The following is a 26,469-nucleotide window of genomic DNA, read 5'->3' on the forward strand; positions in this document are numbered from 1 at the left end:
AGCGGCTCAGCCAGAGGGTGAAGGACCTGGCTTTGGACTCCACAGTGGGCCTAGGAGAGGCCTTGGCCTCAGCTTGCCATGGAGAAGCCCCCGACAAGCTCCCACCTCCCTCCAGGCTTGGAAAGGAGAAGGGAGGTCCAGAGGTAGCAGGAAGGCCGATTGCTCGGGGCTCCCTGGTGTTCTGCACGGGTAACTCTGTAGACAGACACTGTCTCTAGCCTCTGGAGGCAGTGCAGGGTGGGCTGGGCTGGATGGGGGAACTTGAGACCTGGAGGTCCTCTAAGTGGATTCTGTTTCCCTTGAGCCAGGAGGGAGATTGCTGGGAGCTGCCTGCGACCATGAGGTGTAAGTGTGTAAATGAGAGAGGGGGTAGGTGCTGCGCGGATGTGTAGGGACCCTGAGTAGGGAGGTAGCAAGCTGGAGGGGTTTGTGGCTTGGCTGTGACCAGGAGAGCAGAAGGGGCATGGAGTGGAGGGCTGATTCAGGGCCACCCTCACTTTGCGCTTCCTTAGGAGAGGGCATGGGGACTAAGGTCAAGTGCTGGTTATGATCCTGGGGAGTTTTTGGCCCTCCCTTTGGGTGGGGGTTGGTTTGCTTGGATCTTCATCATCAGTAGTCTTCAGCCCCTTTGTTCCTGTCAAGTGTTTGCTTGAATGAGAGGCCAGGTGGATAGACTTGAGGTATTTGCTCAGGTGGGGATCCAGGTGAGCTCTCACAGGTCACCAGCACTAGTTCTGAGGCCTCAGGATGACTTTGGGGCACAACAATTCCCACCCATTCTGGCTTTTAAAAACCTGTCAGTCTGTTCTGCTTAGAGCAGGCAGGGGGCCAGGTCAGGGCCGCAGGCAGCGTGCCCCAAGAGGGTGAGGTTGAACTTGCCCCGAGGGGTGACAGGCCTGCCTGGGGGAGGGGCAGCAGGGCTGGTCTGGGCACAGACTGGCATCTTCCAGCCTTGTCATCAGCCCAGAGCAGAGCCTGCCTGGGCCCCACCTGTGCTCTGCTGGCTGCTTGCCTGCCACGCGCCCAGCATCGCTGAGGGCTTTGCTTAGGTATCTCAGGAACAGCTGTGCCGGAAACTGGGGGCCCGGTGTGGGGAAGGCTGAACCCAGCCTGCTTTGGTCAGATCGGCTCACTGTGCAGCTGTTCACTGACAGTTGAGGTGGAGAGGAGCCATACTGACTGGGAGGGGGGGGGTGGTCCTTGTGGGCAATCTCAGGGGCCCCTGCTGGTTATAGGGCTGGCCCTTGTAGGGTGGTGGTTTGTGTTTCTTGGGCCTCAGCTGGAGGCAGAGCCTGGATTTCAGAGGCTTGAGAAGCAGCTAGATATGTACGGCAGGAGTATGTCCTGCCCTGAGAGGTACAGCTTCCTCCAGGCCTGTAGTGTTCAGAGACTACATCAGGGCTCACAGCTGAGGACGATTTCTGCAGGGGAGGCGCTAGTCCCTGTGATCAGATGTTCCTGTTTAGCGGTTGATTAGGGGCTTCAGGAAGGGCCCATATTTGTTTTTATTATTTATTTATATCCTGCTGGCTTAAGGCACCATACAGCACAGCTGGAGTATTCAGAAAAGGGGCCGTTTTCCTTTCCTTTTAAAAGCAGCAGTGATTGCTAACGTCCATTTGACTTTCTTTGGGTGAATTACGAAAGAAGAGCTTTAATGGTTTTTGTGGTGAGGTGTGTGCCTTCCCTGATTCAGAAGGTTGGGTTCATTGGCCCCTTGAGGTCCTTCACTTGCTTGATTCGGTGACGGCTGGGAGCAGAGAGACATTAGTAAGTTCAGAAATGGTCTGAGCCCAGAGGAACTGGGACCCTAATTTCTTGAAGAGAGTGTGGGTGATGTGGGGAGCTGGGGAAGCAGGTGGTGTCTCTGGGCAGGCAGCTGAACTGGGCCAGTGGACAGGGTAGTGCAGAGCTTGGGAGCTAGAGGAGACCTCCAGTGGGGGAGGGCAGAGTTTGAAAAGCCAAAGAGCCAGACCTATTTTGGATTCAATCCTGTCTCCCTCTGCTGGGCCAGTGTTGAGGGGGTAGCCTCTGAGCCCTGAGCAGAGAGAAAGCTGGATGCTGGGACCTCCCTTCCTCTCCTGCACTGGTGACTTTGCCCTTGGGCAGACCCACAGAAAGGATGACAGAGGGAAGTAACAGGGCATCCTTGGCTCTTGGAATTGAACCTTTTGCTGTTGCCTCCGTGGGTGTTTGCAGGGAATGGGAGAGAGGATAGTGGTTTGGAGATAAGCTGAATTCTGAAGAGGTTTCTCCTTATCCTACTTTGCCTCCAGCAGTGTCCCTGACCTCGACGGAGGCCCCAGGTCACATACCCACCACACTGTCCGTATCCGCAAAGGGGAGTGGGTAGGAGTCCCATCTCCTGGTTTGAGAGAGATGCTTGGCAGATGTTTTGTCCTTTGATTAAAGGACACTGCTCAGCCAGCTCCTGGCACACATTGCTCCTTGTATCTGTCTCTGATACATGCTCTGCTCAGCTGTTCAGCGGGTTCACAGTGCAGGTTCCCTGTGCGTGCTGAGTCCCATTTCTAATGAAAGTAGACTTTGTTCTCTGGAGGTAGCTAATTGTGCCCCGTGGGCTGTAATCAGAGAGAAGGTATTTCACGCAGGGCAGGCGGTAACAGGCGGCCTGAGCTGACTGGCAGATTGCAACACGACAATTACGAAGCTATCAACAACAACCCCCCCTACAATTTCTACCACTCTGATCCAAGCCACAGTCATCTCTCATGTAGATTACTCAAACAGTGTCTTAGGTGATTGATTTGCTTTCATTCTTGTCTATTCTCAACACAGTGGCCAGAGTGGATTTTTTTAAAACATTAGTCAGATGATGTCACCCTCTGTTCAAAACCCTCCAATGGATTCATGTTTTACTTGGAGCAAACGTGAAAGGCCTTAAAGCAGATAGGGGGTTGAGTCTGTCTTCTGAACTGATTCTGAGTAACTGAAGAATGAATACTATGCAGGAGAGGAAGGAGGAGGAGGAGTTAGGTGGGGTGGGGGCAGTGAGGCGAGCTGCTTTCTTTTCTCACCTCACCTCTAGGAGATGGGAGGGTTTACTGCTGCTCTGGGTGTCTTCCTCAGCAGTGCCTGCAGGTCCAGCCCGAGGAGCTGCAGACCAGACTGGGTCAGCCAGGGGTTTTAACTTAGGCTTCAGCCTTTCTCCCAGAGCACAGCTGTTCTTGTAGTACAAACCCAGCATGTGATCTGGTACCCCGCATCCTGAGTCATCTGCCTCCAATTCCTTGAAGCTCAGGTAGTTTGTGGTGAGGGATGGGAGTGGGATTCTTCCCTGTCAATTTCTAGAACTTCTAGAAGACTCTTTTCTCGGAGGTGCCCTGGAGCCAGCTCAGCATCCAGAGGCCAAGAGGACCCAAAAGGCCTTGTTTGCTCCTTGTGGCCCATGGCACATTCTGAGATGTCCAGCTTTCCCTGGGGGCCTCTTCTTCTTGACATGGGATTGGGAGTCCTCCTTGGGCCGCAACACTCCAAAGCAACCTGGGAATCTTGAGGTGAAGGAGATCTGGCCAGTGGAGGCTGCATCTAGTAGCTGGGTCTTCCTGGAGGGACCACTCTGCTGCCTTCCAGCTCATCTTTCCTCTTCTCCCAGCTTGTGGACTTGCTGTTCAGCTGCTTCTTACTTTGTTCTGCAGTGCACCTGGCATTGCTCTCACTCCTGGGTCTGACCTTCCCTGCAGTGCTTCCAGTCAGGGACAGCAGCCTGCCAGGCGCATCAAGTCCCTGTTCAGTGCTGGAATTGTGGTCCCCTATGGGCTGGATCTGGGGCACTTAGCAGATCTCAGGAGTTGGAGCCAGGGCCCCAACAAGCGCTGGAATTTATGGACACGGGGCAGGGGGCGGCACGGATTTTTCCTCATGGACTTGTGTTGGGGTCACTGCAGGCTCCCTGGTCGACTGTCTCACTAGTGGGCATTGTCTTCTGCTTCCCCAGTTGGGAGTCGTTTCCCTCCCTGTGACTCTGACACGTATGAAAAGAGTTTTCTCTGGCTGGGAGAGAGAACCTCCCATCACCACTACCATTCATCCCATAGTCGGAGCCTGCACTTACGATCCATCTCACTGCCAGCCACATCCACACTGTCTGTCCCCTCAGCAAGCCAGATTATCTTTCCATGAAAGCCCTGGGAATATGTGCTGTGGGGCCGTGAGGTCAAGATGAAGCAGGATGAGCTTGTAGGACATGTGATAGCTAGAGCTGAGCCAGCAGGGTATGGAGTGAGACTGCTCTCTCTCCTCACAGGTAGGATGACCAGTTACCTGGGCCTGTCAGTGTCTTCCCTGCCCACCCACCGCCCACACAGGTGTCCCAGTACCTAGAGGACAGTGTGGGCATTGGCAATAGGGAAGACAAGAGGCTGAGAATAGAGGGGGTATATATAAAGGGGCCTGCAAGGAGAAAGGGCTACTCAGCTGAGTGGGGAGCAAGTAGGGAAGGGAGGAGGGACCTGGCTTCTCCGCAGAGAAGGGGAGAAGGCAGAGGCCAGCTCTGGATTTCCCGGGAGCTCTTGGCTACCTGTATCTCTTACTCCTGCAGCTCTGGCTCTTTCCTCTTTTGTAACTCATAGACACCCCCACGCTGAGACCCCCTGACGATCGGAACCCAGGTGCCCAGGCTGGCTTGGGACTTTTTGCGCCTTTCCCCCGGGCCAGAGGAGCTCCCACCCAGGGTCCCACCGGAAGGGTAGCCCTGGGGAACCTGTAGGGGTGACTGCACCTCAGGAATGTGCTGTCCCTTCAGGCCTGCCCGGATTCCTGCGCGTGGAGTCAGCCCGACACGGCCTGCTGCAAGTGCCCTGTGGGGACCCGCTCTGCCTCACTATCAAAGGGCTGGGGTGGTGGCTCGTGCCTGCTGCCAAGCCCCAGAACCCCACACCAGAGGCCAGGCTGCCCAGACAGAGGAGGGAGGCCACTCCTGCTTCCCGCCGTCCCCGCCCCCTCACCGTGCCTCCTGCCTCAGGCCCTGTTGGAATGTGACAGGAGTCGTGGCCAGGGCATGTCCCAGCAGCAGGAACACACGCTTTAGCCCGCAAGGCTTCCCTCAGCCCCAGCTCTGGTGAGGTGGATGGCAGCCACGAGATTGTTTATGCCCAGAAGGCCACCTGAGGTTACTGCCTCCATTTGGTCCCTGTGGTGGCTGCTGCCCCCATGCTGCAGCCCAGCTCATTACAGGTGGGGGGAGAGGTCAGAACCCCAAGAACCTGGAGGGGACCTCAGAGGTCTCTCAGTCCAGCCACCTCTGTGCAGATGACAGATTTATCCAGTGAGGAAAGGACTTACCCAGGGCCACACTGTGTGTCAGACGCAGCACTGAGCCCAGAAGCCAGGCGTCTCAGCTCCCCAGACTGGGGCTTTCTACACAGGGTTTTGCAGCCTAGGCACTATTGACGTTTTGTGCTGATAATTCTTTGTCGTGGGAGGCTGTATTGTGCCTTATAGGATGTTTAGGAGCACCCCTGGCCTCTACCCACTAGATGCCAGTACCACCCACCACTGGTGTGACAACCAAAAATGTCTTCAGACGTTTGCCAGATATCAGGGGTGGGGGGAGGAGGGGGCGGGGGAGACCAAAATCACCCTGGTTGGGAACCATCATTGCTCTAAAATGCTCCTTTTTCTGATTTTCTCCTGGACCTGGACCTACCCCTCCTCATCACACAGTGTGTTCACCACCATTGTTCACAGAACTAGGTGTTTGGGGTCCTTCTGGAAACATTCCTAGGAGCTTTTTTCCCCAGCATCTTCTTGAGCCTCTATTAGGCTTTTTCCTGATGTTCTCTTCTGCAACCCTTGTGCCCCAAATCTCTTAGTTGTTTCTAGACTCTGAGAGGCCCGGGAGATGAACAGGACAGATGTGAGGTAGGATATCCCGGAATCAGGCATGTGATAAGCCGAGACCATGAACACACACACAGACTCACATGTGTCTCCTCTGGGCCTGGACAGAGTTTTCATGGGGAGCCCAGTGCTTCCACTCTTGTCCAGCTCTCCCTGGCGGGTACTGACAGGCGGCTGACACCTAGTTTCCACTTTCTTCCCTTCTCTGGTTTCAGGAGCTATTGGCTAGAGGAAGTGGCGGGGCTGTGGGATGCGGAGAGCCGAGGGCTGACTCCCGGACAGAGGAACAGAGAGAGCTGCCGACAGACGGACGGTATGTTCCTGGTGAGGCCTGCACCCCACACTGGGTTCCCTCCTGGGGAGGCTGGCAGGTGAGGCGGTGGCAGGCAGCCCCTCTTGGTGGGGGCTGGTGAAAAGAGTGATGGAGGCCAGAGAGGCTTGACCTTGAGGGCCCTTAAGCTTGGTGACCCCCTGGAGGAGCTCAGGCTGGGAATGCATCTCAAACCCTTACTTTCTGGTTACGATTTTTTTTAAAGCTAACATTTATCGAACATTTCCTGAGTGCCAGCTACCGTTGTTAGTGCTTTACATAATCGTTAAAAGAACCCTATGAAATTGGTGCCATTCTCAACCCAGTTTAGAGTTGAGGAAACTGGTGCTTGGAGAGCAGCTTTTTCTCCGAGGCTGCTTTCCGAGCCCACAGGGGCAAGGGGTGGGCTGCTCCTCGGGCTCAATCCATACTCCCTGCACCCAGTCCCTGGACCCTGGCTTCCTCTCATCTGTTCCCCCGGACCCGGGCCCCCATCCAGCATGCCCCTGACCCATGGGCACTGACACACCAGAGTCCAGCCCTTCGAATGACCCCAGCAGCAGCCCAGGCCTGTCTGTCTGCCTGGTGGCTCCTACATGTCCTCTTTTTTTCTCATTTCAGAGGCCTCTTGCCACATCTCTGAGCCTCCTTCCTTGTTCCCCTCAGCAGGTTGAGGAGCTCTCACCTCCCAGAATGACCAGTGCAGCCCCTGCTAAGAAACCCTACCGGAAGGCACCACCTGAGCATCGGGAGCTGCGGCTGGAAGTTCCTGGCTCCCAGCTCGTGCAGGAGGTCAGCAAGAGTGGTGCCCCTGCCCTGGCTGGCAGATGCAGGCCCCTGAGGCAGGGTTCTGGCTGTCCTGAGGGCATATCTGGTCCCACCAGTTGGGGTGATGGTGTGGCATTGCTGGCACACACTTGGGCTCTCAGTTGCAGCAGTGCTGGTGGTAGCCATGTAGACTCACAGGGGACAGCTGTGACACACGTCCATGTGTCCAGGACATGTAGCTCAGCAGAAGTGATCCCATGCAGTATTGTTTTTCATGCAAGAGGCAGCCCACCTGATAGAGGGGTGCTAACCTGCCCGGAGGCCAGGACTCTGGTCCTCCACTGGTGGAGCAGAGCCATTCAACTTGCAGCCCCTCTGGGGGCCATTAGGAAGCAGTGCTCCAGCGACTTCCCCGAGACTAGCTGTTCTTTGCTGTCCCTGAAAGTCAGGCCCTCCTCCAGCTTTCCTTTTTCTGGCTGACACTTATCAAATACGTGCTCCCTGCTCGGAACTGCATTAGATTCTTAGGAGGGCTTCTTCAGGCAACTGCAAAGCATTCTCCAGATCGGTTTTCCTCCCTCGTTCAGCTTTACTGCAGGAGGAAACGAGTGCTGTAGTTTTTTCATCTTGCTTCCATGTCTCTATCCTGTTGCAGTGTGTGAAACACATTTAAAGAACTTGAGAGATGGCCAGCATGTGCCGAGCATCAGGCATACCATGGCCCACTCTGGTCACATTCACGGCAGAAATGTCATCCATGACTTGCCCATTTTCAGTTCAGGAAACATTAAATTAAAAGGCCAGGTATTGTGCTAGGTGCCACCCACTGGGCATTCCCCTGGTTTTGTAGATGAGGCCACTAGGGTTCAGCAAGATTAACATAACCAGTGTATGGTACAACAGGATCAATCCAGGTGTCAGTGGCTCCCAAGTCCATGGTCTGGGCCACCCACCTCATTGTCCTGCCTGTGATTGGCATCCTGAAGCAGTCAGGCCAATCAAATGCTGCTTGACAGTTCCCTCCTGTCATAGCACGGGTCTGCTCTGCTTTGCGGTTGGCTGAGCTCTGGCTTGTGACCAACGTGGAGGCTTGAGGAGGATGCGGCGGGAGGGTGAAAGCAGAAGACGCTTTACTTGTCTCAGTCAGGTTTAGCCCAGAGGCTCTTCTTCCCCCACGTGCTTGTGCTTCCCAAGCCTCTGTGAGGGCCTGATTCTGCCCTGGGGGCCAGAAGGGCTTTGGCAGAGCTCAGAACCCTACTCTAGCTCGCCTGGCTTCATCACTTCTCTGGAAAGTCTTGGCTGTGCCTGCAGGGCCCACTAGGAGCCCAGTGAACAGCTGAGAGTCTCTCTTTAGCCCTGGGAGAGGTAGCATTTGCAGTTGGCTCTAGGGGTTGGAGCTAGTATGGGTAAGGGTGAGGGTTGGAATCTGGTTGGCATGGGAGAGAGTAGGCTGGTCCAGGTGTTACTGGATTGCCTCTGTCTGTGGGGCCCTGCAGCCCACTTCTGCTGTGAGAGTCTCTGGGCTTCAGACATGGCCGTTTCCAGGGCTATTTGGAGGGGGTGGGGAACAAGCAGGAGGCCAGTGGTCCAGAGCTGAGCCTCAAGCTTCTGTTCTTTTGTGCCCAGGAGCCCCTGACTGACACGGAGAGGATGAAGTGAGTATCTGCTGCCCGAGAGCCTGCCCTGCCTCAACTCTGCCCCTCTTAGCTGCAGGCGAGGCTGTTGTTTCATTTGGGCTTTTCCTTGGATTAGGTAGAGGTAAAGTTTGGGGTGGGGTGTTTTAGGGACTCTGGGAGGAGGCTTGAAGTTTTGGATATTCCTTCTGGTAAAAGAGGTTTGTTCCACGGGCTCCAAGTGGACCTGGCATCAAGGAGGTGGATGGCTCTGAGAGGCCTGCTCTTGCCAAAGCTCCCTTCCCCAGCTCCTGGCCCTCCTGTGCCAGCTGCCTCCCTGCAGCCCTTTCTATCAGCTACATGAGGCCTCTGCAGAGGAGGGCAGCACTGGGCTGGGTTTCTAAAAGATGAATAATGGAGCAGCCTGATTGTGCAGTGGGGAAACTGGAGCTGGCGGCTTGCTGGCCGGCTGGCTTGGGCTGTAACCAGAGACAGACTGGGAACTGTAGCCCCTGCAATTCTGTCTTCTCGTTCTTCTGCAGTGAGGGGGGCAGACTGTCCTCTCCCATCCCCTCTGCCCCTCCCAGCCAAGCTGTGATCTCAGGGCCAGCAGGCCTATGGGATACGCTGCCCCAGACTCAGGCTGAATCTCAAGGAGTCCCCTGCCCCCAGCTACCTGTTCTCACGTCACCCCTACTCCTTCCTTCCTGAATCCATCCTGGAACTCTAGGGTGGCCCTTCTATCTCTGATGCCCCTCTGCCCTTGACCCCTCACCCTACCAGGCTTTTGCAGCAGGAGAATGAGGAGCTTCGCCGGCGCCTGGCCTCGGCCACCAGGCGCACTGAGGCCCTGGAGCGCGAGCTGGAGATTGGGCAGGACTGCCTGGAGCTGGAACTGGGCCAGAGCCGTGAGGAGCTGGACAAATTTAAGGACAAGTTCCGCAGGTGTGGGAACGAGGGGCCGGGAAACACATGCACGCATCTCCCTGTTCATAGGAGGGAGCCCGGAGAGGCTTCAGAGATCATCTGATTCTGATGCGAAAACTGAAGTTCTGGGAGGGGCACTTGCCCAAGATCCCTTATGAAGGAGGGGCTGAGCAGGGTCTGAAGAACAGGATCTTGATCCAGGGGTCTGCCTTGTGTCCCTCTATAGGCTGCAGCACAGCTACACAGCTTCCCAGAGGACCAACCAGGAGCTAGAGGACAAGCTGCATACGCTGGTAATCTGTCCAGGAGGGCAGCCTGGCTGGCGCTGTGCTCACAGGATAGCAGGGGCTGGGACTTGCCAGGGGACTGCCATCCTGCCCTGGGCTCGGGGAGGGGGTGGGCCGTGGTGGGGAGGGGCCCGCAGTGTGCTGTGAGTCAGGACTGTCTTAGTGCTCACACTGTTTCTCTTCTCTCCTCGTCTTCCCTCATGCTGCCACCGTTGCTGCTGCACTCTCCTCTCAGGCCTCTCTTAGCCACAGCTGGATTTTTGCAGTTGCGTCTGAGTTTGTGTGTTTTTTCCCTTGTCCTCGCCTCCTCCTCAGCTGAGATCTGGGATTGCTGGGGCCCGGCCATTGCCCTCTGCCCACTCCTTTCCTCTTCCTCATGTGAGGCCTGTTCAGCAGTCAGTGCCTCCCTCCTGGGGGACAGCTGGGGAGCCTGTTCTTGGCTTGGGCAGAGTTACTGATTGATGTCACCACTGAATGCTCACAGCTTCTTGGCTGCAGTGGGCAGCAAGCCCTGGCCATTTGGGGGAAGGGGGCCTGTGGACCCAGTCCATGAGCTGAAGATCAGAAGACTGCTTCTGAGCCTGCAGCTCCCTCCCTGCTCAACTAGATAATCTAACAGGCACCCCCAGCCACGCAGCCCCACTCCCCACCTCCTCCTGCTTCCCAACCTGATCCTGGAAACAGCCACAGGCAGCATCGGCTTCAGCCCCTGGGTTTGCACACTTCTTGCCTCTCAGGTACCAGCTGCCTCGCCTGGTGTGTAGAGCCCCTTGAGTGCCCTCCAGGGCCGGGCAGCTTTTAGACTGCTCTGTCCCAGCCTGGGCAGCTGTCAGTCATGCTCAGAGAGCCCCCTCCCCACAGCCAGCCTGGACTACAGGAGAGGTGTCTGGTCTCCTTCTGTCTGTCCATTGTCTGTGTGCCTTGGCTGCCCTAGCACCTGTGGCTTCCTGTGTCTCTGGGCCGGGAAGAGGGGGAGGGGAGGGGAGAAAGGGCTGGCTGGGGTGTGGGCTGGGTTCACTGTGAGTCTTGTGCCTCAGATCAAGAAGGCTGAGATGGACAGGAAGACACTGGACTGGGAGATCGTGGAGCTGACCAACAAGCTGCTGGACGCCAGGAACACCATCAACAAGCTGGAGGAGCTCAATGTACGGTCACCTCGGGGGCCTCCCTGCCCGTGCTGCCATGTCCTGGCCCTGCCCTGCTCCCCTGGGCTGTGCCGGGCTCTGAACTGCGTCTGTGTCCGCAGGAGCGGTACCGGCTGGACTGCAACCTGGCTGTGCAGCTCCTGAAGTGCAACAAGTCTCACTTCCGTAACCACAAGTTCGCTGATGTGAGTGGGGCACTCTCCCTGCCAATGCCCGTCTGCCCTTTTTAGGACCCCTCCAACTCCAGTTTCTACACCTCTCTCTGTCCTGTCCTCATATCTTCAGCTCCCTGCTTTCTGCTTTGCCTTCTCCTCGCCTCCCTGTGTCCTCTGAAGCCAGTCAGCTCGGCCGCTGGTTGGTGTCCTGCACGCTGTCAAGGGCCCATCACTAGGGGCAGAGTGGGGACTGGCCCTGTTGGTATTTCTGGAACAGAGACAGGGAGAGAGGATCTCAATTTCTGGATCCCATGCAGGAAGGAGGGGGTTGCCAGAGGTATGGGCCATAAGAATAATTGAGAGGGCCCCTTGCTCCAAGGGGCAAACTCTAGACCCCAGCGCTCAGGATCAAGGTTAATGGGGCCTACAGAAGGAGTGGAGGTATTTCTAAGGCTTCTGGTCAATACTGATTCTCAAGCTTGTGTCTGGTTTGGGCAGAATCTACCGCTGAGATGGGGAAGTTAGACGTTTGACAGCACGTGGGCCTTAGCACCAGTTCTGGGTTCAGATCCTGGCTGTGTTAATCAAAAGCTTCAACTTATTTTACCACTACCGAGCCTCAATTTATCTGCAAAATGAGGATATACCTTTGTGTGCTGCGGAACAGGTGATAGCAAAGTACCCAGCACACGGGGGGGCCTTATATGTGGCAGCCGTCATATTTGCCCTGAAGCAAGCTGTCTTAGGCTGGGCTCATTCATGTCTCTCTTCCCTTCTCTCGCTCCTTTACCCCAGCTGCCCTGTGAGCTACAGGACATGGTTAGGAAACATCTGCACACTGGTCACGAGGCTGCCAGCCCGGGGCCTGCCCCCAGCCTGGCCCCAGGGGCTGTGGTGCCCACCTCGGTCATTGCCCGCGTGTTGGAGAAGCCGGAGTCTCTTCTGCTCAATTCGGCCCAGTCAGGCAGCGCCGGGCACCCCCTGGCTGAGGATGTCTTTGTGCACGTGGATATGAGTGGGAGTGACCCAGGTGACCCAGCCAGCTGCCCAGCTCCGGGAAGCCCCGTCCCCCAACCCAACGGGGAGTGCTGCTCTCTGGGCACTGTGTGGGGCTCCCCAGAGGAGGAGATGTCCCTGCCGGCCTTTGAGAAGCTGAGCCCCTACCCCACCCCGTCTCCACCCCACCCGCTGTATCCTGGCCGCAAGGTGATAGAATTCTCTGAGGATAAGGTGCGGATTCCCCGCAACAGCCCCCTGCCCAACTGCACTTATGCCACCCGCCAGGCCATCTCCCTGAGCCTGGTGGAGGAGGGCAGTGAGCGAGCCCGCCCCAGCCCAGTGCCCAGCAGCCCTGCCTCGGCCCAGGCCTCCCCGCAGCACCAGCCCAGCCCCGCCCCCCCGGGGCTCAGTGCCCCAGCCAGCTGCGCCAGCTCCGAGGAGGACCTGCTGGCCAGCTGGCAGCGGGCATTTGTGGACCGCACTCCGCCCCCGGCCGCTGTGGCCCAGCGCACAGCCTTTGGACGTGACGCGCTCCCTGAACTGCAGCGCCACTTTGCTTTTGGTCCCGCTGGTGGAGATGAGGAGGTGCAGGCATCTTCTTCCCCACCCGGTGAAAGTGGGCTTTTGCTGCCAACAGAAGCTGACCCTGGCTTTCCCAGGGAGGAGGAAGAGGAACAGCTGAACCTGCCCATCAGCCCTGAGGAGGAGCGCCAGAGCCTGCTGCCCAGTGATGGTGGCACAGAGGAGGGGCCTGGCACTCCTCGCACTGAGGGCAGGGCCTGGGCACTCCCCAGCTCCAGCCGCCCCCAGCGCAGCCCCAAGAGGATGGGGGTGCACCACCTGCACCGCAAGGACAGCTTGACCCAGGCCCAGGAGCAGGGCAACCTGCTCAACTAGGGCCCTGCTTGCCTTCCTGCCACTGCTGCACGGGGACTGCAAGGTGCCCCAACCCTCGCAGCTCAGGGTCCCCACCTAGCCCAGGCCCTTGGCCTCTGCGCCCTGTGCAGATAGGGTCAGGCTACACCAGGCCTTTCGCTACACTGACTGTAACTGGTACCAGCTTGCCTCATGGTTTTTCCCTCCTGGAATATTTATTCTCCAAAGGTAACATGCAGCTGGGGCTCATGACCTTTCTTCCAGTCGGCCCAAACTGGTCTGTTCTGGGGAGCTGAGGGGGTTATTACATCAGTGTTTATCCTCCATCCTCCTTTCATATCCACCAGTTTTCTATTTTTATCTGGCAGGGGGGTGGAGGGAGGAGGGTCATTGGGATTATTAACCTCTAATTTCAGTTTTCACCTGTTTCCCTCTCCCCCCGAAATCCTCTGCACGAGCTGTTGCCTTCAAGGGCCTGGCACAGCAGGCCCTCGGGGGGATGAGGGAGAGGACTGACTCAGGGCTCCCCTCAGCTGTTTCCTTCCTCCCTCTGGAAGGGAGTAGAGGGTGGGATTCAGGGCCCTCAAGCGGGGTTCTAGGTGAATGCTGGTCCCACTCCCAACCTTGGCTCTAGACTGTTAACTCCCAGCTTTGGGAAATTTTCACATCAATAACTATTTTAAAATTAAATAAAACTATTTTACTGGTATGGCCTAATTTGTCTATTAATGACCTTCCTTCTGCCCTTATTCTCCCCATTCTTGAGTATTCCCAGTCCGAATCACGTCCTAGTCTTTGCTGCTGACTGACCCCTACCACTGTTCTGCCTGGGGCTTCCCTGGGCACAGAGCATCAGGTGGTGGGAGAGGGTGTACCTCAAGTAACCCTGGCAGGGCCCCTGAGTCTCTCCTTGAGGTAGGGTCCAGCCCAGCTCGGGGGGGCTCTTTACCTCAGTTACGATCCTTACAGGGCCTGTGTAAGGTGTCACCCCAGAACCCCAGGTCCTGTAAGTCAGAGACCTGAGCCAGACCTGTTTGAGACACTTGGGGCCAGTGGACGCTGCCTGGAGCTTAGGCCGTGGGGTGGCACTGCCCCCTAGTGATGTCTAGTGGTAATTCCAGTTCCTCCCTCGCTGCCAGCCCCCAGTGACCAGAGCCACACGTCAGGTTGTCGTGTTCATAAAATCTCTTCCGAGCCAGCGGGCTGCAGCCAGAGCTGCCAACAAGTCCAGAGGCATTGCCTTGGGTTCCAGTGCCCCCAACGATTTTGTTTAGTCACAGCTTCCAGAGCCTCCCACCATGCTGCCAGGAGCTGCCAGAGCCCCAGGCACACCAACCCCCCACCCTCCTAAGCCCCAGGGCCTGACCCTGACATCTGGGGCAAAGTGCTGGAGATGCAAATGTAATGATGCGCAGAAGCCTGAATGGAGAGTCACATCTCCGTCTCAGCCAACAGACTGTCCCCTAGTCCTGACGTCATTAGCACCATCTGAGAGCTGGGATCTGTGGAAGGGCAGAGAGGTGTTCAGACCACCATGCATTCCTCCGCTGGGGACCACAAATAGAAGTGGCCTAAGTTTCTCACACCCACTCTCCCTGGTCCCAAGCCTCTTTCAGACCTGACTCTGATCAACCCTTGCGGCTCTTACCACTGGGGCACATCCAGGAGCTACTGCCCCTCTGGTGGGCAGCAGGCTCCCGCCCTCTCTCTCGTTCCTGGGTGTCGCCAGCCCCTCCTGCCACCTCCTCCTCCTCTTCCCCCTCAGAGAGGAGGTCACAGATCTGCTGCTGCAGCTCCGGGCTAATGCTGTTCTCAGCCAACACCAGACTCCGCAAAGCTGTGGGGTAATTTTCCACCATGTCCAGCAGGGTCTGTGGTGGGGAAGAGTACGGAAAATGATGAACACAGTTAAGGCAGCTCCGGACTCCAACCTGCCACCCCTTCAGTATGTCCACAGACACATTGGCTAACCTCAACCCCTGGCCCATCCCCAAACGTGAAGACTTCTCACCTGAGCTGACTGGTTGGTGAGCCCTGTACCCTCCAAGTCTAGGACCTCTAAGGTGCGGCTGGAGGCCACAGCTACAGCCAGCATCGCTGCCACATGGTCGCCTGGGGAGATAGTACACGTGCACACACTCACCAGCATTCACAGGCCTGCTAACCCTTTCTCCCCACAGCCTCCCCACTGCCCTGACAACCTTAGAATCCACCCCCAGGCCAGGAAATGCTGGCAACTGGTAGGTGGCCAGGAGGGGAGCATTGTGACTGATGAGTGAATGGATGAAGCAAGCCAGGCCCAGGAGCGGTGATGGATGCTCTGATCTACCTGTTGGTCATCTGGTCCTCAACACAGGTGGCTCCTCTACTTCCACCCAGAACCTCCCTTCTTTCCTCCGCCAGTGTGCTGGTTACCATGGCAACTGATGGTCCCAGGTTCTTGGACAGGGGTGAGGGGTGGTGAGAATCAAAGGGGGCTTTCTTGAGCCTCACCCAGGGGGTTGTAGTCCAGATTGAGGACGCGGACCTGGGAGCTGTGGGCCACGGCAATGGCGAGGCGGCTCCAGCCCTTAGGGGTGATGCCAGGGTTGGCGCTCAGCGTCAGCTCCTTCAAGCCTGGGCAGCATCATAGCGAGAAGCCAGGATGGAGAGGGTCAGGCCTTTCTCAAGCCCATTCCCCACCTGGGGATCTCTGGGGTATCCCTAGTGACTGAGAGCTACCCCACCTCCTCCACAGAGCTCCAGAGACATTAGCGACCCATGCCTTTCCTGCCCGCTGCAGCCTGGATTCCTGAGTCTCCATCCTGCTCAGCTCCCAATCCTTCTCCCTCCTAAGAGGATTCGAAAAACATTCTCACCCACACAGTCAGAGCCCTCATCTCTAGGCCATGCCCCCTGCCCTCTGCACTGAGCTTTTCATGAAGGCCACACTAGCCCATGCCCTCAGCAAGGCCCTGCTCACCAGACTTGGCCCCATCAGGGGGGAGAAGGCCACAGATGAGGTTGATGGCTTCATCACCCAGCATGCAGTCCCCCAGGTCCAGAGCCACGAGGGCAGGGTGGAGGGCCAGAGCTGGATTCAGCAAGGCCAGCCCCGCATCTGTCAGAGGGCTCCCATGCAGGCTGGGGGTTGAGACCAGAGAGCAGAGGTTACTGCAGTCATCAGTCCTTACTGTAAGGGGGAAGGGGGGCCCCCTCCCTTACGGTGAGCTGTAGAGCTGAGGGGGACATTCAGTCACAGCACTTGGGAGAGGCCTTGGGAAGGAAAAAAGAAAATTCTAGATTCTTAATAATGCAATTAGAAGGGGAAAATTCGGTTTCTTTTCTGGGGCAGGGACTGGGATCCAGATCAGAACACAGAGAAAGGGTGTGTGTGTGGTGTTCTGGACAGAACATAGGGGCAGGGATCTAGTCCTCAGGGGAGTATTCCTTCTTGGGTAATGAGCAATCTACCCCGGAGAAGTCAATGCGGGTGATTAGGTTAGGAGGTACACGGGTCCTGCCAGGAAGGGGTGGGTATCCTATATCATCTGGGGTGGGTCTGGTGTTCAAAGTCTGGAGGTGAGGCAGGAGCTTGGAGGGTGTTGTGGAGGCATGGGCAGAGGAATGAGGTGCGTGAATAAGGAGTGAGAAGGTAGGCTGGTGCAAGGACAGGTACCAGGTGTGCGGAGGTACAGGAGATGGCAGGGGGAGTGCGAGGAGGGGTGCGGTGCCCGGGACCCCTTTTAGAGGGAGCGCACTCACAAGAGGGACTGGATGGAGCGGTTGGTCCGCAGCGCCTCCGCCAGCTGCTTGATGCGGCTGGGGCTGGACACGACGCCCAGGTTAAGGTTGAGCTGCGCCAGGGACGTGGCCCCGGCCAGGGCCCGGCAGATGCGGCCGAAGTCGCGGTCGCAGAGACGGCAGCCGCGCAGTGAGAGCAGGCGCACGGCGTTGTCGCGCAGGCCGCGGCAGATGTCCCGCACTTCGGCGCCTGACAGCGGCTCCCCCGATATCTGGATGGAGCTGGGCAGCATCGTAGCCACAGCTGGGCCTCCGGGGCCAGGGCCCGGGCCGCGGCCGAGGTTGGCGGGGCCGCGGGCGGGGTCGGGGTCCGGGGTGGGGTCGCCGACGCAGCGGGGTAGAGAGGGAGGCAGAGGCACAGGCGGCGGCGGCGGCGGCGGAGAGGAGCGCCGGGCCCCGCGCGGGAGCCGGCCGGGATTGCGGAGGCGCCGAGGTCGCCGGCCGGGCTGAGACCGCGCGGCACTGGGGCCGGGGCGGACCGTGCCGTCCGTGTCTGGGCGGCGAGCCGGGGCGCGCGTTCCGGGGCCGGGCGGGCGCTGCTCCGCGCTGGTCTTCGTCCCTCGCGGTTACGGCGCCGGCTCAGGGGCCTCGGCTTAGGACGCGCGGGACCGGTCTCCGCTCGGAGGCCGCATCTGTTCCCTCCCTTCCTCCAGCCCCACTCCCCCTACCGCCCCGCAGGGAGAGTCCGAGGAGGGTAGGCGGGCGGGCCGGCAGGCGGGCAGCGGGTGGCGGGCGGCAGCTCGGGCTCAGGCTGCTGCGCAGGAGCGGGCGGCGGGTTCCCATGGCAACGGTATCGTCATCGCTGTTCGCCCCGCCTCCTGCCCGGCCTAGACCACGCGGGCACACGAGGTTTGCGCACACCCGATGTTCAGGAGCGGTGGGGGCGCTCTTCCCCTGGGTGTAGGGCCATACAACAGGTGGCCAGGTGGAAGCCTGGGACGGGCAGGGGGTAGGGAGGGGAGAATAGAGGCACATCACGTGGAGACGGCATTTGAGACAGTTACAAGGTTCTTTTGCTCATTTTCTTGTCTTTCCCCGTTCCTAAGGGCCAGACCCCTCGGTGCCTTCGCCTGGATCCCAGGGACGCCCCCCACCCCCGTCCAGTTTGTAAGGCCCAAGGGCCCTTTAATTCGCGCCTCGCCCCCGCGACAAGAGGTGCCGCGTGCGCGGGCATTCCAGCCGCGAGGAATTCCTCGCGTGCCCCTCGCCAAGATGGCTGCCTCGCAGTGGAGGCGGCCTCAGCTGCCAGGCCCAGTGGAACCCCAAAGGGTCCTTGAAGCAGGTGAGACGCAGGTAGATGCAACGCGCTGGTGCCGTTCCTTTCCCAGGTGATTAGGGCACTGCTGATGCTCTGACGTCCTCAGTATCCGTGGGACTGGAGTAGCCAAAATGAAGGGGGGTGGTACCAGGGGAGCAGGCTGCAGTGGCTGTGGGGCCGTGAAAAGTGGGCCAGAGCTTTCAGTAAGGGCACACTGCACAATACAGGCAGTGCCCTTAGAACGTTGTCCACTGGTGATAGTGTAGGGGCCTCACATCACATAGGATCATATAGCGTAAATGAAGGGCACATCTTTCTTAGCCCCTTTATTAGAAGGGAAAAACGCTAACCCAGATTTACTAGGGTAATGAATTTTTTAAAAATGAATAATATAAACATAGTGAAGGGAGGTCAAAGATTCTGTTCCCTCCATTAACCACATGACTTAAGTGGAACAGATTAAATGGGTAGTGGGAGAGGATGGTGCTGTGCTTGGGGTGGTTATTGCTTTTAAGAGTAAATAGCACTCTTGAAGAGAAAGGACTGAGGGAACTCCTGAAGAAAGCTTTGCTCCCCTGGCCCCAGTATAACCAGGGCAAAGCCAACTCTGGCTTCAAATGTGCACCTCCACAGAAAAATTATCCCTACACAATGGCCCAGGTGCATAAGGGCCTTGTAATGACATGGTGTTGAGTCTGGAAGTTTTTATCCAGTTGTCACTGCTCCATAGGCATCCCAAGAGTGAGGCTGAGTCCAGACCTAAGCCAGGTACACTGTTCCATCAGACTTATGGTTCTTGAGTTTGAGGCCTCCCTGATGCTGCATGGATCTTGTGCTCCCTGTCCTGGGGGCAGGTTCCATGTTCAGTCTTTCAATGCAGTCTGGGCTGTCCCACTTTCATTCTGCTTGGATAGGGGTATATAATGAAGTGAGCATGTGACATTACCAGCGACAGAACAGGAAAGTGTACAGGAAGTAGGGTGGCAGGGGGGACCACTGGAACGGGTAGCTGTAGTTCCAGACTTCAAACAATATTTTAATTACCAAGTCTATATTTAGCAAGACAATGTGGAAGAGATAAAGAGGAAGGAAGGGGTAGGTGGTGAGAGGACCTCGGAGGAGCTGACCCACTTTCTGCACTGGCTGCAGAGCCCTGCAGTCCTGGCCAGGACTTCCTGGCCTTGTGCCCTTCAGAAGCTCGACAGGCATCAAGGAGGTGCTTAAGTGGCTATAGCTCTGTGGCAGCTGCAGACCCCTCAAAGAGACACATGTCATCAGTACTGTCCTTCAGTCTTCCTCCACTTTGCAGCTGGGGGAAAGGGGGCCGGCCAAGGATCTCAGGTGGGGTCAGTGTGACTGCAGGGTCACCGCGACAGCCTTGGCTGTGGCGTTGAGCGCAGCGGTGGGAAGCCTAGCAGCAGGGAACACAGCAGGGATGTCTCTGGGGACTCTCTGCATGGGTGGGATGTTGGGGCCCTCCAGCGTGTCCAGGATCCCTGAAAGGAGGAGGATGGAAAGTGAGTGAGGGTTGGTAGGGCCCTGCCCTTAGGCAGCTGTCCTCCCTCTCCCCCGCACCCCTCCTGTCACTTACCCTCTACCACCTTGTGGTAGGCAAAATGCAGATAGAGCAGGAAAAGCATGTGCAGGGTAGCCAGGGTGCCACAGAGGAGCAGCCGCTGTGTGGGGCCCACAGTCCGTGACACCAACACTGCCACCTAGGGCAACAGGAATACAGTTCAGAGGGCCTGATCCAAGTGACTAGTGTAGAGAAGCCACTCTTAGCCAGAGCAGAACCGTCTTTGGGCTCTTCCCTCCCATTCAGAGCCCCTTGTGGGACAGGGCCTGAGCTCTGGGCTGTTTTCCCTACTCCTTCGGAGGACAGCCCACCCCTGGAAACCTCCTGCCAAGCTTACCATGCGCAGGGTGGACAGCCCACCCACCAGCAGCCAGAAGAGGTAGAAAAGGGCATGAAGGTGGATGTTATAGGTGATGAACAGGACAATGCAGTGCCCAAAGAGGCCGTAGCCCTAGGAAAGAGGATGGCGGAGAGGAAAATCACTCAGGCTGGGCTGGCCTCTGGACCCTCATGGGGACCCTGAGAAATAAATGGTCCATTGGCCAGCTCACCCCATTCCAGGCCCTGGGGCCCCTAGGACAGATGCAGACCAAAGCCTGGTTACTCTTTTAAGATCACCCTTGCCCACCACCATGCTGGACTCCTTACCAGCAGTGCCAGCATCTGGAGCATGGTGATCTGGGCATTGCACAGGTAGGCGAGGAAGTAAATGAAGGACGAGACGCCCAGCCAGTAGCCGAAGCAGGTGCCAATGGCTGTGCCCATCAGGGTGCCCTCCCGCTGTGGGGTGAAGGCTTTAATTAGTCCTGGGAGGCCTCTTGTCTCAGCTCACTCAGGGCCTTCCTCAGGGGCTGCTTCTATCTTACTCCGCCATCGTCTCCTTGGGCAGCTTTCAACTCCTATCAGCCACCCCCCAAAGTCCTCTGTCCTGCTTACGATAATGGTGTCGGACGTCTTCATCCCATGGAGAAGGATGGCCACCAGCGTGAAGACAAGCATGAGAGGTCCGTAAAGCTCACCTGCGATTTTCTGTCAATATACCAACTCATTCAGGCTGGAGGGTACAGTGGCTCTTCCGTTTATGCCTTCCCAGGCTTTGCGTGGTGGCCCCACCCTCTGCCCTAGTGCCTCCCCCGGCTCTTCCAAACATGCTACCCGCTATTCACCTGGGGGAAGTTGACCATCTTGATAGGGATCATGGACTCCAGGAGCCTGGGAGGGGAGAGGAGAGATGAGAGCAGAGGCAGCACTAGACTGTGAGGTTCTGGAAAGCCTGAATCTTAGTCATCTTGCTAACTGAAGAGAACATGCTGGCTGGTAAAGGGAGAAGAGGGTGGTAAAGACAGACGAGGAATGAGGAAATCACTTTTTTGCCCCTGAATGCTTCCAGGAAGTACAGCCTTCTGATGCTGTGCTGACTGATGCAGCAGCAACATGGAGAATTTAGAAAGCCCTGCTGGGCCCTGGGAGAGGGCTTGGACCCCATTACCTATGTGACCTGCTCCCCTTTAAACCTCAGCAGAGAATGCCCCAAATTCAAGGCTGTGATAGTAAAGCCCTGAGAAAGGTTTAGAGGGAAAGTTGTTACTTGAGGGAACCAGCGTGCCTCCTGCCTCTTCCTGCTTATCATTCCTCCAGGCACCACTGAGCAATTTCTTGAAAAATATGTTTGAAGTGGTATGAAAATTCCAGGCAGAAGGAATAAAAGTACCAATAACTTCCCCACTTCTTAAGTGACTAGGTAGCTCCTAATAATACCCTGGATCTTGACTAAATTTTACTTCCTCTGAGAAAGCTGCCCTGTCCAATCCTCCAGCCAACCCTGGGTCAGGTGTCCCTCCTGCGTGTCCCTTCATGGCAAATGAGTGCTCGAGGGCTGCACTCCAGGGTAAGGCTCCCATCTATCTTCACCACTGAATCAGACACAACTACTGTAGTGCCTGACGCAGAGCAAAAGCTCAGTAAATACTTGCTGAGTGGTATGAGTATTTGATAAGCATTGGTTGAATTAAAGGATGAGCAAAGAACGAAACCAAGATTAAATCCAGCTCTTGAAAAGTCATTCAACAGCTAGGTACCGATATTCTAGTTCAGAGACTGTTCTGGTGCTGGGAATAAAAATGTGAAACAGAGTCTGCTTTTGAAAAGGAGGTCTCTGGGGAGACAGACCCAGAAATAAGAAAGTACAGCACTGCTGAAGCGTTATCTGTTAGAGGAAAGCGCAGAGCTCTAATGGAGCACCAGGAAAGGACAAACTGGCAATGGGGAGCAAAGGAAGTGACATCTGAGCTAAGCTTTGAGGGAACATGAGTAGTTTGCTAGATGGGGAAGAGGAGGAAGGCAATGTGTTATCGCCATGCCCTGTTCTGTGACTGGTAAGACGTATAATGTGGCTGGGGTCATGAAGAGGGGAGTCTAAGGGTTTGGTGTCCGCTTGTAGTTTGGATGAAGGACTAGGTGTTGGGGGGGGCAGCTTCTGTCAGGAGGAGGATCCTCACCTGCTTCGCACCTGGGCAGGCTCCACATCAAAGTAGGGTCTCAGGATGTCGATGTTGGCATACAAGCTGAAGGCCCTGGAGGCTTGTCTCTTCCCTGCCTGCCACATCTGAAGCAAGGAAGACGGGTGGGGTGGGAGGGTACTGTGAGACTCTTGGCTCTATTGCTTATTTTTTGTTGGATATCTACATGGTTCTAACTGGACAACCCGGGATGAACTTCACCAACACCAACTCCAGAACCAGGGGCCTCCTAGGTATACTTTTCCACCTGTCAGGGAGCCAATCTTGCTTACCTGATCAGCCACCTGCCGGCTCAATTGTCCTTTAAAGCCCTTCATGCCCAGGAACTCCCCATCCTCTTCTTCAGCAGCAGCTGCATCAGCATCCACTTCTTCCTCACGCAGGCGCTGATGCAGCTCACCCATGTCCTCGAAGCTGGAGCCCGAGGTATCATCCATGTTCTCCATGTCAATCACAGCTGAGCCCCCACCCTGTGAAGATAACAGATCCTAAAGTGCAGTGCCTTTCTGCTCCATCCGTTAAGTCCTTCTCTGTTCACCACAGAGTTTGGGTCTCTGTTCTTACACTGCAGGGGATATGGCTTGGCATTACCATAGATCACGCCATTCTCTCCCCCTCATTTGCTCTCAGAACCCTTGGTTGTTTGTCTGTCTTTTCTAGACTGGAAAACCTATTCCCTATCTTCCATACACGTCTTTCTCCTACCTTCCCTACCAAAGCCCCCAAAGGGCTACGAAAGTGCCCATTTCCTTTGTCTTTCCCAACCCCAAAACAACGCTGTGCGCATACAGTGTGGTTTTGGCCAGTGAATCCCGCCCACCCCCAAGCCCACTCCTGCCCCGCGCCATGCCTGACCCCGACCGACCTTCTAACTTGTGCGGAAAGCAAGAGCAAGCGGGCCCAGAGACCTGAGGCCCCGGTCGGAGCCGTGGGGATATTACCTGGATGTTTTCTTCGAACCCTCCCCATTCCGGGCCAGCCCCATTTCGGGCGCCGCCGGCCGGCGCCGCCGGAGTTGCCATGTCCCTCGAGGGCTCCCGTCGCTGACGCCCGCTCTTGTCCCGCGCGCGGAAGAGGAGTGGGAGAGACGTGGGCCTAACGCAGGGACAGGTCCACGGACGAGAAAGAAAGGAGGATCTGTCGGAACGCAAAAAAGAGAAACCCGGATGTTTGGCCCAAACTGACGTCCGGTAGCTGGAGACGTGGACGGAGGCGGGGCAGAGTCTCGCGATAGCTAAGATTCCAAGAGGTGATGCGTTGCCACGGAGACGGAGGAGGGCCACTAGGACGCACGCACCAGTTAGGTGCCCTAGTCACGTGGAGGAGTTGAAGATGGCGGCGGCCCAGGCAGTGGAGGAAATGCGGAGGAGCGTGGTTTTAGGAGAGTTCGGGGTTCGCAATGTAAGCCTTGTGGCCTTGAGCTCGGGAGGAGAAATGGGAGCGGAACAGGGATGAGTTGGGGTCAGAGTGGGGACAGGCTTGGCCTCGCTGCCCCTTCGCGGACAGGCTCGTCTCTCTGCTCTAGGTTCATACCACCGACTTTCCCGGTAACTATTCGGGCTACGATGATGCCTGGGACCAGGACCGCTTCGAAAAGGTGGGTGGAGCTGGAGGTGCCCGGAGAGAGTACGGGGAACGGACCTTGTAGTCTGAGTAGCCTGTGCCTCAGAAGCTGTCCTTGTGTTGCTGTTCAGGCTAAATTAAAGGTCCAGGTTCTTGTTCTACCTGTCCAAAAGAATTTGGACAGGGAACGCAAGAAAGGTCACACACAGAGATTAAGGCGTAGAGAGAAACAAAGAAGCAATTTATTAAGGGGCAGAAGGGAAAGTACGTACTCAGAGAAGAATGAGGGCGTCCTCGCAAGTGAGGGGCGCACCCGAGGAGTTTTGTGACCACCACCCCTGGGGTGGGATCTTGATTGCACCTGGTTACATCAGCTTCTCTTGCGCATTGGTCTTTTAAAGCCACCGCACTTCTGTAAGCTGTTTTCCCTTACATTTTTCCTTAGCGCTAGGTGCGGAAGGTTGTATAGCAGCCACCCGCAGCCTGTGCATTTTTATTGCTCATGCTCCGCCAAGCTCTAGCTCTGTGGGTTTTCTGGTTAGGGTTCTCTGTTTAGGTATCACGAAGTTTAATCAAGGTTTAATTTATGCTCTTGTTGCTGATGGCCATTCCTCCATGCTTCACAGTCTCATTAAGTGCAAAACAAGGAGAGGTGGCTTTGCCTGTTGCCTAAAATCTGTGTTTGAGGAGGCTGTCCTTGGGTCCAGCCCTGTCTTTCCTGCCTCAATTCCACCCTGAAAGAGTTCCTTTCCAAAATCTTTTGGGGTTATTCAGGGCCAAAAGTCTCATTCTTTGTAACTTCTTCAGGCTGGCAGGCGCTGTCTTCCCTTGTCTGACCCTGGGAATGAAACTTTCCTCCTTTCTGATCAAGGGGTCCCAAGATTTCCATAGAGGCCTCAGCAGTAGGCAGTGGCTGGAGTCCCTGTATGACCATCATGTTTATGTCAAATTGTTGCAACCTGGAGGAAACAAATTTAACAAGCAAGTAAAAAGGCAGGGGCCAGAAATCAGCAAAACTATTAATGCAACCAGAGGTCGAAGGGTACCTTTGGTTATATCCTTTTGACTGCAGTCCATGTGGAGTGGGCACTGGGGTTATCCTTTCCAAAACTGTAACACCTGGCCAGGGGTGTTGATGTAGGTGTAACATGTTTTGTTGATAACTGCACATATCCTTACCTGCTCAGCTAGGAGATAATCCAAGACCAGTCTATTATCCATCACCACATTAGCTAGGGAATTAAGAGATGTTCAGAGTCTAGAGAGTGAGTCCCCTCTGGTCCTGGCCAGGGTAGACAGAGTATCTGACAGGTTATAAAGTGTTGCCTCGTGTTAGGCAAAGCCCCCTCCCCCCTGCCCTGTGGAGCTGCCAAACCAATAGCAGCTCCTTTTTTTTGCCAGGATGAGTCCAGTTGCCGTCTTATTTCAGGAATGGGATTATAAATGGTTATACTGAGGTTCCTCTGATTACTTAGTTGGCCTAGCATGCATTGTCCCACTATCAGGGCATTATCTAGATAAGGAGAGGCCTTAGCCAATCCCAGGGAAGGGAAGGAGGAGCTGGGGTTGTCATCTAAAATATCTGGGGTATTTTGGTCTCTTTTCTTTGGTTCAATGAAACAAATCTGACATGATTCCTTCAGTGAAGGGTTTTGGTATAGCATCATAAAAGCCTGCACGTGAGGATCCTCAGTCTATTTTTCTAGTTTCCTGCAAAATAAATCCAGTTGTGAAATAGTATCATAATTTGAAGAGCCATTTTGGAGCCAGGTTTCCTTGACCCTTGTATTGAGGCCAAAATGTGTTGCAGAAAAAGATGAGTTTCTTGTGTTTTAGCTCATCAACGTTGAATTCCTTCCAATTTTTCAGGATGCATCCTAAGAGGGACTGCTCGGGTATTGAAGGGGCACCTCCTATGGTGTTTATACCTAAAGTGGACAGAAAAGAAAACAGCACAAAAATCAGGGCATCCTGTGATTTTTGCTCTCGGCTTTGGTAACAGCAAGGGCGTCGCCTTCTACCAGTTACCTACTTCCTAGGCCTTGGAGGCGTCCCCTCAGTGACCTTACTAGTCCTTGGATGTCTCCAAGGAGAGAGGGTCTGGGACCCTGCCCATTCGTCCCCGTTGGCCAGGTAGGGGGATTGCCTTTTCTTTTTCTATCCTTCTTTTTGATATAGGGCATGACCAGTAATGTGTCTGCCTGTGGTGCCCAGATGTATCCACTTTTCTTATGAATCTAAGAATCCTTCACAGTGGTGGAATTGCCACCTAGCTCGGGAATCTAAGATTTTAAATAAAACTTCTATATTTAAAGACATTAATGGAAGAGGATTCCTCAGAGAGAGAGAGAGAGAGACGGAGAGAAAGCCTGCCTTGGAAGCTTTGGATATTGCCAGAGTAAGCAGATCTTTCCTAAAAGTGAGACCCAAGGAATTAAACCATGAGTAATTTTTGAAAGATTTACAGTTGCATTAAATTCCTATTCCCCTAATGCAGACACCCAAAGGAGGGAGAGAAAGGTTAGGATGAATAACAATTTTGTGGTGGCAGCAGCAGTGGTGAGCTAAAAACAAACAGTCCTTTTTAAACCCAGCATGGACAGAGCAGAGCCCTTTCCGGTAAAGGTGCTGAATCAAGACAACGCTCAGAAAGGATTACCAGAGCAGCAAGAAGGAACACGAGGAGGATAACAGGTATCCAGATTCACCAAAGCATATTAATTAGTTTATGGGCGGACTGGTGTAACGGGGCAGGAGGAAAATAGTGGCCATAGGTACTTAGCCTTGGATTTATGAAGTTTTTTTTTTTTTTTTTTTTTTTTTTGGGT

At 55.7% G+C, this 26,469-nt stretch overlaps 4 protein-coding genes across 6 annotated transcripts in view; 2 read left to right on the plus strand and 2 right to left on the minus strand.

The window, feature by feature from the left end:
- The window catches only part of TJAP1 (tight junction associated protein 1), a 24,557-nt gene extending 10,902 nt beyond the window's left edge, over positions 1 to 13,655 (plus strand). The window contains exons 3-11 of one of the 2 annotated variants that reach the window (XM_007458264.1): positions 6,078 to 6,175; positions 6,839 to 6,964; positions 8,567 to 8,595; positions 9,337 to 9,498; positions 9,707 to 9,773; positions 10,003 to 10,032; positions 10,805 to 10,912; positions 11,014 to 11,097; positions 11,863 to 13,653. In XM_007458264.1, coding sequence (XP_007458326.1) covers positions 6,866 to 6,964; positions 8,567 to 8,595; positions 9,337 to 9,498; positions 9,707 to 9,773; positions 10,003 to 10,032; positions 10,805 to 10,912; positions 11,014 to 11,097; positions 11,863 to 12,963 — 1,680 coding nt within the window. In that variant the 5' untranslated portion in view covers positions 6,078 to 6,175; positions 6,839 to 6,865 and the 3' untranslated portion in view covers positions 12,964 to 13,653. Of the gene's footprint in view, positions 1 to 6,077; positions 6,176 to 6,838; positions 6,965 to 8,566; positions 8,596 to 9,336; positions 9,499 to 9,706; positions 9,774 to 10,002; positions 10,033 to 10,804; positions 10,913 to 11,013; positions 11,098 to 11,862 lie in introns of both variants that reach the window. The other variant, XM_007458265.1, reaches the window with a different exon arrangement.
- A 454-nt stretch (positions 13,656 to 14,109) lies between these two features.
- On the minus strand, positions 14,110 to 17,395 carry LRRC73 (leucine rich repeat containing 73). Of its 2 annotated transcripts, none has more exons than XM_007458267.1 (6): positions 17,335 to 17,395; positions 15,905 to 16,065; positions 15,436 to 15,558; positions 14,954 to 15,054; positions 14,591 to 14,813; positions 14,110 to 14,444 (listed from the first exon to the last, which is right to left on the minus strand). In XM_007458267.1, exons 1-6 carry the CDS (start codon positions 17,355 to 17,357, stop codon positions 14,374 to 14,376), a joined length of 702 nt encoding a protein of 233 aa, XP_007458329.1. In that variant the 5' UTR covers positions 17,358 to 17,395; the 3' UTR covers positions 14,110 to 14,373. The 2 variants fall into 2 exon arrangements, with proteins under 2 accessions (XP_007458329.1, XP_007458328.1); XM_007458266.1 differs by lacking the exon at positions 17,335 to 17,395 and adding an exon at positions 16,687 to 16,958 and having other exon boundaries at positions 14,374 to 14,444.
- A 1,601-nt stretch (positions 17,396 to 18,996) lies between these two features.
- YIPF3 (Yip1 domain family member 3) lies at positions 18,997 to 23,285 on the minus strand. The gene is made up of 9 exons (XM_007458268.1): positions 23,020 to 23,285; positions 22,351 to 22,548; positions 22,058 to 22,164; positions 20,726 to 20,771; positions 20,496 to 20,588; positions 20,208 to 20,339; positions 19,897 to 20,010; positions 19,575 to 19,698; positions 18,997 to 19,479 (listed from the first exon to the last, which is right to left on the minus strand). Exons 1-9 carry the CDS (start codon positions 23,098 to 23,100, stop codon positions 19,331 to 19,333), a joined length of 1,044 nt encoding a protein of 347 aa, XP_007458330.1. The 5' UTR covers positions 23,101 to 23,285; the 3' UTR covers positions 18,997 to 19,330.
- Positions 23,286 to 23,357: 72 nt separating this feature from the next.
- Positions 23,358 to 26,469, plus strand: part of POLR1C (RNA polymerase I and III subunit C) — a 9,862-nt gene continuing 6,750 nt past the window's right edge. The window contains exons 1-2 of the mRNA XM_007458269.1: positions 23,358 to 23,479; positions 23,604 to 23,675. Of these exons, the coding sequence (XP_007458331.1) occupies positions 23,411 to 23,479; positions 23,604 to 23,675 (141 nt within the window). The 5' untranslated portion in view covers positions 23,358 to 23,410. The remainder of the gene's footprint in view (positions 23,480 to 23,603; positions 23,676 to 26,469) is intronic.

Source organism: Lipotes vexillifer, unplaced genomic scaffold, assembly GCF_000442215.2.
Source record: "Lipotes vexillifer unplaced genomic scaffold, Lipotes_vexillifer_v1.1 scaffold4, whole genome shotgun sequence".
Taxonomy (NCBI): domain Eukaryota; kingdom Metazoa; phylum Chordata; class Mammalia; order Artiodactyla; family Lipotidae; genus Lipotes; species Lipotes vexillifer.